The 9318-nt window shown below is 39.8% G+C and overlaps 1 protein-coding gene across 2 annotated transcripts; it reads left to right on the top strand.

Moving 5' to 3' along the window:
* Positions 1 to 1969: 1969 nt before the first annotated feature.
* LOC113676770 (uncharacterized) lies at positions 1970 to 8196 on the top strand. 2 transcript variants are annotated; one of them, XM_089194024.1, is made up of 3 exons: positions 1970 to 2123; positions 3441 to 6322; positions 7067 to 8196. In XM_089194024.1, exons 2-3 carry the CDS (start codon positions 3472 to 3474, stop codon positions 7399 to 7401), a joined length of 3186 nt encoding a protein of 1061 aa, XP_089050150.1. In that variant the 5' UTR covers positions 1970 to 2123; positions 3441 to 3471; the 3' UTR covers positions 7402 to 8196. The 2 variants fall into 2 exon arrangements, with proteins under 2 accessions (XP_089050150.1, XP_089050151.1); XM_089194025.1 differs by lacking the exon at positions 1970 to 2123 and adding an exon at positions 2539 to 2716.
* The last annotated feature ends 1122 nt before the right edge of the window (positions 8197 to 9318 follow it).

Below are 9318 nucleotides of genomic sequence, written 5' to 3'. Positions count from 1 at the left end.
AAAAGGCGTTCAAGCATGCGATCGACGTTCTCTTACTGGCATTTTACAATGTCGGTCGTCAAAGGTTTCGTGGGGGGGGGGGGGGGGGAACTTTTAAAAATTGCTCAAGGCAGAGGAAAAATGAATCACATGCGAACGTCTGAAAGTTCATGAGAAGATCAAAATGATAAGCCGAGTCCATTTTTAGCATCCCTAGGGCATACTAGATGGGGTCCCGAACCATCGCTTTACCGAGTGCTCTTTTCCCATAAATGGCTTTGTAACTTTGGTTGAATGCCTTCCTCTCAGTCAAAATTACGGCCACCAAACAGAGGACTTCACAACTTACGAACGTCCATTTCGCTAAAGCAAAGGTTGAACTCTGAGATTTGTAGATTCAATAAGGCTGAATTCTTGTTTTAGTGGGGTCCATTTTTCAGTAAAAGAAGCTATTCTGGACCTAAACAGTTCCTTTCGAACGCCATTGCTCTCACTAGTGGCTATAAAGCCTTATAATATTTACCGCTGGCCACGAATCATCGTGGCTGTTCGTGTGTTACGGATGAAAGTCTTAATCTTTAGCGCAAGATCACTGGAATCTTGGGCAACTTGTGCTGCGAAATTTCTGGTACGTTTAAGATACCTTTCCTCGGATGTGTTTAAATTACATTTAAGATAGTTATTCATCTATATTGTTCGTATTTTTGCTGCAGACATGTCAGATATTGCACCCCTCGAGGAAGGACCAGTTGAACAGCACTTGCCACGTCACCCGTGCGCCTAATCCTGTAATTCTTTATTTTGTAAGTCTGTAATTTGACTCAGTTTATGGTGTACCATAAAGAGAAAATTAAAGCAAATTTTAAATTACAGCGGACAGTAAAATTTTAATTCAGTTAACAGGTGTTAGTAGGATTTAAATGTTTTTCTCTGTTTTGTCCTACGGTCTCTTTTCCTGATCGTCGTTATTAGTGGATGTCTAAAGACTCTGAACATGGAAAGGAGACAAAAAGCAGATTCAGAGCAATAACAGGATTTGAATGGAAAAAACAAATCAATAGACGTGTAGACTGAAAGTGCGTAAAAGCTGTTTTATAAGCATTTGGTACCTGTTCTTTGTCAATCTATTTTTTCTGTCTCAACCGACGGTGTATACAGTTAATAGGCAATTAATTAATTTCCACTAAGGGGAAATTTATTACAATTTCTTATTCAGTTTCAATAATTTTTTGTAGTAGAGGTCAATAGATTTGCGGATCGGCAGCGAATTTGCTCCTCAAAAGCGTGATTGCAATTTTGACTCTTGCGAAATTCGAATTTCAGAACAAATTGTCATTCTAACATGATCGAAAACGGAAAAATGTACCTTCAAACTTTCTGGTCATGTTTGAAATACTGAGAGAAAGAAGCTTACTAATTTTGTCTCATTGAATTTTAACCGATTTCAGGTCTTCTTCGTGACAATTTACTCCTCTCTCCATGCTTTCAATATCCGATTTTCGATGAAGGTAATGCTAAGTGAATCCGCGGTGATAACATGTTTCAGTGCGGTTTTTTTTTTTTAATGTTTAATGTAAACTTTGGTACTTTTCTTAGTTGGGTGATACTATTCCATATCAAGACCCTTAGTCTTGAAAAAAAAATTGCATGAAGGAAACGAACGGAGGAACGAAAGAATTTCTTTGCATATAAATTTATTTTGTCGGTTCTTTGAACCATGACTCGAGCTGCAGCCTTTTCTCAGCCTTTAATTGGATACAAATGAAAATGAACAGAACTGATTGACTGGAACTTAACAGCAAAAGTTGCCTAGTCTTCCATTCGAGTACACGGAACTAAGCAAAACACATAATGAAGCTGGTCTGTATATTTTGTATTAACAACGAAAGTTGTCCCAAAATCTTAATCACCACGGGCTGCAAGTTATCGAGCCAAAGGCCAAACCGAATGTTTATAAAATGATAAATTTAGGGGAACAGCGGCAGTTAGCATAGAGCGCATGCGCATGAGCTGATTGGCATTGTTATGGAGAGCGCTTACCGAAGCAAGTTTATGAAAAGCGATGACGAATCAGTAAAAAATTACAGATTTCTACGCCGACTCATCTTAATTCAGCCATAAAAGCGAAGGGGTCGCTTTATGAAGTAAGTACAGATATTTTGTAAATTCTAGAGCTCACTAAGAAGGATGAGTTAGGCGAATATTTAGCTCTAGCAAATTCATCAAAGTGTGACAGACGGCATGTGTTTCGTTACAGAGCTATTTATGTTCATTAGGTTATTCCCCGCGGTAGTTGTGTGCTTTTCTTTCGACATAAAAGATGAATTATAATTGATAAGCCTCAAACTAGTGAACCAGTTTTGAAACCGAAAATTTTTCTGCACGGTCGATGAATCAAAATATTTTAAACGCGGTGTAATTAACCAAAATATATTTTTGACAAACGAATAGAAAGTGCATGGAGGATATTTGTCGAGCGAGTAAATTTACGATTGCTGATAATAAAAAACTTAACTCCTACGTTGCATAGTTCTTACCATACATAGACTTGATCATACCGACAAAATATTCACGAATGCGAAGTCATTCTGACGTCTCAATATGAGCTGAAACGTGGTTGCGAGTAAGCTGTCTCGGTTTGTTTAGATCAAACCCAACACGTAAGGCACTAGTTAACAGATAACTTGGCAGACTAAAAGCGGTTCATTATCGACGAGAACGGTACCGATTTAAAAACGTAAGTTGTATTACACCAGATTCTGGCGTAGGAGGCAAACTTCTCAAACAAACTCCATTTGTCGAAGTTCTGTGATCTTTATTTAGTTGGTACTTCTGGTCTTTTAGAAGCTGCTTCCGTTGTTTCGCTTTCAGTTTCACTTCAAATGATACTAATGAACCCCAGCTCTCGAGACTGGCAGTTGATGTTTTTCTTTTAAATAGAAGGCGTTATTTTCAATAATCGTTATTGTTGTGGTTTTTGTTCTTAAATTGTTTTATTATTTGATCGTTGCGACTATGGAGTAAGCAGCCATCCTTTCTGGTTAGCCATCTCTGCAATGGTCTAACTTCTGCAAAAGCGACCGGCCTTGTTAATGTAGACCTTGTGGATCATGGTATAGATAGATACTGATAAATATCTAGGTTATCGAAACAGCCTGGGTCGAAACCGAAATAGTTAAAGCTTGCTTTGTGAGCAAGAAACTTAAGTTAACACTTTCTGTCAACAAAAAATTGACAGCAGACGCTTTGCTTGCAATTCTGTAAAAGAGGTTTAGAACTGGCCCCGATTTCTGTTGATATGCAAGGACTCGAAAAGGAAATTCTTAGCAGCAGAGACTTTCAGATAATATAATTCTATTGATAGAACCATCGTCAGGTATATTTTTGTTATGAAAAGATTTCATTTTTTGATGTACTGTTTATATAATGGCAAGCTAATACTTGTTTGTCACGCAACGTAGGAAAATATTGCCGAGAAAAGCGTTTTAAATCATGGAGGAAAAGAGACGCGATTCTGATCAATCCCAAAGGAACAATGAAAGGCAAGGAGGAGTTCCTTATCAGCAGCTTGCAGCTGACATGGCTCCATATCTAGCAGCTCAACAACTTCCCAGAGAAGGCAACGAAGCTGCAGATAACAGTGTGATGCAAAATGAAAACGGAACTGAAAATGCTCGAGAGGCGCCATCGGAGAATGACAACAGACGGAGGAGAAATCATTGTGAGGAACTAGCGGCAGAAATGGCTCAACCTTCAGCTGATCTTCAAGTTGCCGGTGGCGACAACGACGCTCTTGATGGTGCTGAAGGTGGCGTTGAACCCTTCAAAAATGATGTGAAAACTCGTCCTGGTAAATCTAAAAGGAAACAGAAGGAAAATAATTCTAAAAAAGGGGCGCGAAATCCTTACTTTACCCTCGCTGCCAATGTCACCGGTTCTTTTAAACAGCTTCGCACTCCAGGCAGTAATGATGACCGCGATTCGCTGCTTCAGCGTGAGGCAACCGACTCTATGCCTCATCAGGAGTCTCTTTCAGAATACAACCCAGACACCACTTGTGGGCCAGGCTTCGACGAGCATAGAAGCTTCCAGTCAGAGACATACAGGCTAGAGATGGGAACTACATACAGTTATAGACAAGAAAACTCTGGGTCAGTTGTGCAACAGGAGTCCATCTCGGAATATAACCCAGATGCAACTTGTGGCTCAGCCTCGGAGAGCTGTGTACATTTAAACTTCGAATCAGAGATGCACAATGAAGAGAGGTCTGAAACTGAATACGACCTTAAGAAGGAAAGAACGGGATCATTCGTGCAACAGGAGTCACTTTCGGACTATAACCCAGATGCAACTTGTGGGTCGGGTTATGAAAGCTGTGGAGCTTTCAGAGACGGAGACTCGTTGAATTATCGAGGTGAAGGAACTAAATCGGTTGCCCAACAAGAGTCTCTTTCAGAGTATGACGAAAGTGCTTCTTGTGGTTCAGGGCTTTTACGCTCAGGAAATGAAAGGTTTGAATACTCTAGCATTCAGACGGAAGATTCGCTGAGTTTTCACGAAGGAAGTAGTGGGATGGAGGATCATCTTTCAAAGTCTACCACTGCTTTTGATGCAACTTATGGAGAATGCCACTCTAAGACAGATGGAGAGCCTTACTCCAAGCGAACGAAACCTAACCCAGAGGTAACAGAGGAACTGTCACTTCCGCCAACCTCGGAGTCGATGCAAGAATCAATACCAAAAGTATCTTCAGCGAATTCCGAACAAAGCGAAACCATTTCTGTAGAAAGTGAAGGAATTTTCTCTCGGCCTAACGAAGTACAACCAATGTCAAGAAATGTCGATAAAAAATGCGATCCGTGTTTGAGCTCAGAGTTCGAGAACATGAATCTTGCAGACAACGCCAGCGTTGAATCCGATCGAAATGACTTCTCTATATCGGAAAGTGCTGCTTCAAGTTTCCAGTCAAATAACTGGCAAGAGGCATGGAGAGATCCTCAGAAGTCACCGAAGAATGACGATGGTGGTGTCAGAAGTAATTCCAACGATTTCTCTGATTTTGGAGATTATCGCTCGCAATATTCGGCTCCTGTTGGCAATTCGCAAGGCGCTAGACCTAAGACCACTTTTAAGGTACCCCATGGAAAGAAATCTAAAAAGCCGAAACAGAATACAAAGAACGCTTATACTGAGCTTGCCAAGGACTTAGCTGGTGACGTATTAGCCATGAACAAGCAATTAGAAGAATCACAAGCAACAGCACGTGAAACAAATTACAAGGAAGGAAGTGTAAAAGGGAAAGAGTTGTTGAACAACAGCACAGGACAAAAAGCAACGTCCAGAGAACGGCTTTTAGCAGATGTACCCACCGAAGCTCGCAGAGAGGCTAATGATAGAAGTAGGGAGCGAAAAAGCCAAGAGCTTTTTGACGGAAGCATCGTAGAAAATGAGTCAGCTGCTGGCAGTAGTATGGTATCGGATAGTCATAGTGTGAGAGAACAACGGACACTGTTTGATGGCAGTAGTTTGCAAACTGAGATGTCAAACGGCACTTCATTACTTTCTAATCCGTCGGAGGGAGAAAGCCTCAGTTCAAGTCAACAGACGAGCATGACAACGAACAAGGAACTGGGAAGGATGCATGTTTCTACTTCGAGGAAGGACGTTTCTGCTAGGGGAACTGGCGCAACTTTGCGGGACGATTCTGAGGCGGAACGACGGGCTCAACTCGAAGAGCAGCAACGCACGATTGACAATATGGCACCAGAGCTTCAAGCACTGGTGATACAGATGATGCAAGGAAGCGAGGAGGAACAGAGAGGGTACGCGACTCATAACTTGTACTACAACCCCCCTGTACCTTCAAGAACGCTTCCTCCGGCTCGTGGACGAAGCACAAACCAAGTAAACTATGCAGATGGAGCCTCTAAGAAGCGTGGAGGCAAGAAATCTCGTAAGGGCCCTAAAAACAAAGGTCACTATGTAGAGCTTGCGGGTATCATAGCCTCTCAGTTTGCAGCAATGAATGCAGAGATGGTGAATGGACAGGGTAAAGAGCCACAAGCAGCAGCAGCAGAAACAACTGCCCCAGGCATGCGCACTGGGAATGAACCGTCTAAGCTACAACCTGGTTCTCATCATGAAGCCAACGGACTAGATCCTAATCTGACTGGTGCGCGTCCTCGTGATCATGTGTCTTTTTCAGGTACAAGACTTCAATTACGTGACCAGTCACGTGATTATTCGTCTATGCCATACTTGGGAGCTCAGGGTAGAGACACCACTGATGGTCGAGGTGCATCAAGCCTTGTGGCAAACGGAACGACCTCCTCAAGAAGACAAGGTAATGTTTACGGGAATTAGGGTAGGTTTGTTATTGTAAATGGCGGTTTTCTGTATTTCTTTTTGTTTTCAATTGGAAAAGTCTGATAATTATAACTTGTGTAGGCACCTTCAACGCTAGAATCTAGATATGAATTAAAAGTCTTCTTTCCCTCTACGAGCTTAATTTGTTCCTCACTGTTGGTATTGCTTGAGTTCCATTGCGCGTTACGATTTGAATATTTTTCCAATTTTCGCTTTGTATCGCATAACGTGCTTTTTCCTTCAGTTTGCCTTCCACTTGCTTCTCTGGCGCTTTCTACTGGCAGTTAATTATTTTAAAATAATTGATATTTCTGTTGAAATAATAAAGTGAAAAGATGAGGACGTGTTAAAGAATAAGTTGATTTTTAAAAGAATTTATATTTCTGCAGAAATCAAAAAATAAAGGACGTGCTAGAAGGGGAAATAGTTTGGTAGATGCACATACCTGATATTTATTAGCTATAGTCATGAAATAAGTTCTTTTTTCAAGCTCTTAAAGTCATTTGAGGAAAATTTTGCAGAAGTGGTTTGATAAGGGAGAAGTATGATAGAACATGTTTGTTTGTTTGTATGCTTAGTGAGAGCAAGTCCACGAGTGGGGAATTTCGACCAACTCTTAAATCTTTACTAACCTGAGTTTCTACAATCGACCTGTAATTAAAACTCTTTCTGAGTAAATGGCATTTTGTTAAATACAAATGATTTTCACCATTATTTTTAGGAGGCAGCAAAGGCAAAGATCCCATCGGCAAAGAGAATCGTGGGAAGCAAAACAAAAACAAAGCCGAAGAAACGAAAAAATCTACGTTGTCTCAAATGGCGGAAAACATGGCACCATCTTTCCAGCAACTAAACGAGCAGCTGGAAGCGCAACATCAACAACAACAACGTCGACCGCTTTCTTTCAATAGCAACGGAGGTGCTGCTGCTGCTCGTGTTTCACCTGAACACGAAAATGCTAGAACTTTTACGGCCGAAGAAGCTGTTGTGCGTGATAAAAGTAGTGCTGTGACGAATAAAAGTGCCCCGTCAGGCGCTGAGCGCAGTGATAGATAGAGTGACGTTGTGTTCTTCCCGAGTGTTATTCAATCTACTTGCTTTTACTTATACCAAACCTTCCAAGATGAAAGGGCTTTACAAAACATATCCTTTGTCTACCCTTATTTCAATAAAAATAAAATACTTAAGTAGAATAGAGCTTATGTATATTCTGCGCTGATAGACTCACACTCCCTTATTTTAATCTGGCGAGTGATCTGGTTTCATAGGGAAACAAGACAGAAAAATTATCTTAGAGTTCTATTGATGGATTAAAAGGGTCTAGCTTTTTTTAAGTTTGCTATCGGACGACTGCGCAGCAGAAATCCAATTTGTTTTTCGCCAAATTAGACGACACGAAGTCTTGTTACCAATTTACCACTGACAAAATTAACAATTTCCGAGAAAAGAAGAATAGGCAAGTTATGAAAGAAAGAAACAGTTTGCATCAATTAAGGAGTCTGCATGCTGTATCTATGGGGATTGAAACCAAGGTTGGGATTGGTTCATTTAAACCTTAACTTTGACTGTGATTGGTTGATTCAAAGTACAACTTTAAATGTGATTGACTTATTGCACTGTCCGATGACAACTTGGTGTTTTTTTAAACCCATCACAATCGAGAAAATTGTAATTTTTGTTATTAACAATCACTTTACCATTCATGCACAACAACAGACACTTTCGTGTATTGGGTAATTTTGACAAGAACTTTATAAGAACGTTTAGTTTGGGAAGTTTAGGTAAATATATTTCGTTTACATGACTGTAATCACATTCGTATCAATCTTAATTAAAGATTGAGATATGTCAGCTGTGTTCTGTCACTTTTGATGTTTTGAGTTCTTAGAGGTGGATCTGAGTCAAAAGAAGGTGAAATCAGATCAAGTGAACCCTTTCACTCCCAAAATCTCATTAGTAATTCTCCTTACTGTCTGCCATATAGATCTTGTGATGTTAGTTCGGAGAATTTGGTATTGGACCATCTAATAATCCCCTAATTAATATTTTTCTTAATTCTCATCACTTGTATGCGTGATATTGTATTGATATTGTAAGGAGAAATTCTGTCTTGGTCACTCATGGGAGTTAAAGGGTCAAGAGGGAGTTCGAATTAACTGATAATAAATGACAGGAAAAATGGGGTGAAATCCGAGGGAAATCGGATCTTGTTCAAGTAAGCGGGGTTCTACTGTACTATGCTCAAAGAATTTTACCAACCCTTTAGCCCATAAGAGTAATTAACATCTAATTTCTCCGCTCAGTATCTCCGCTAAATCAAATACTAGAGTGATGAGAAACAGGGATATAATCTCCACCTCGAGAAGCTCATAATTGTTAGATGAATTCTTCTTGTCAGTACCAAAGGAAATGTATAATAAAGAGTATGCAGAATGTGGTTACTGACGTTAGGGTATAAAAAGGTTAGGCGTTAATTTTTATTCAATTCGTTATTCAGGCGCTTCGATATGCTGTTAGCTTGCGAAGTCAACTAAACACTTGTTACAAGCGTAATATCACCTTGCGCCAATTTTCTCAGCACCCTTCTACTTGAGAATGCCATGATATTTAATGAGGAAATACATTTTTCCTCACTGATTGGAGTAAAGCGATAAAATACAATACAGGTATAGGGATTTTATCAACTGAATGTGTTAAGGAGGCTTATTATTTTTGTTGAGGGTAAACAGCAGCGATTTTTGGTCCCAATAAAGATATTGAAAAAAAAAATAGAAAGAAAGAAGTGATTAGCTAATGCTATTCACCTCCGAACAGCTGAAGAGAGAAAATCGCGTGGCGACAATTTTATTTTTGACCATTTTTTTTTATGCTTGATTGACAGAAGTAAATTACTTTTTTTTTTTCAGTTTCTGTGTGTTATATACTAATCAATTATTCACCTCAGTGTCCTTGAATAGTGGTGGATATTTGGTT

This window comes from Pocillopora damicornis, chromosome 14, assembly GCF_964200805.1.
Source record: "Pocillopora damicornis chromosome 14, jaPocDami1.2, whole genome shotgun sequence".
NCBI classification, from domain to species: Eukaryota; Metazoa; Cnidaria; class Anthozoa; order Scleractinia; family Pocilloporidae; genus Pocillopora; species Pocillopora damicornis.
This window is presented reverse-complemented; position numbering and strand designations above follow the sequence as displayed.

What these genes read in the sequence shown, in the direction of transcription:
- LOC113676770 (XM_089194024.1), top strand. Translation starts at nt 3,472, where the DNA reads ATGGAGGAAAAGAGACGCGATTCTGATCAATCCCAAAGGAACAATGAA. An exon ending in GACCTCCTCAAGAAGACAAG is followed by an intron (nt 6,323 to 7,066) that starts GTAATGTTTACG and finishes CATTATTTTTAG; the next exon opens with GAGGCAGCAAAGGCAAAGAT.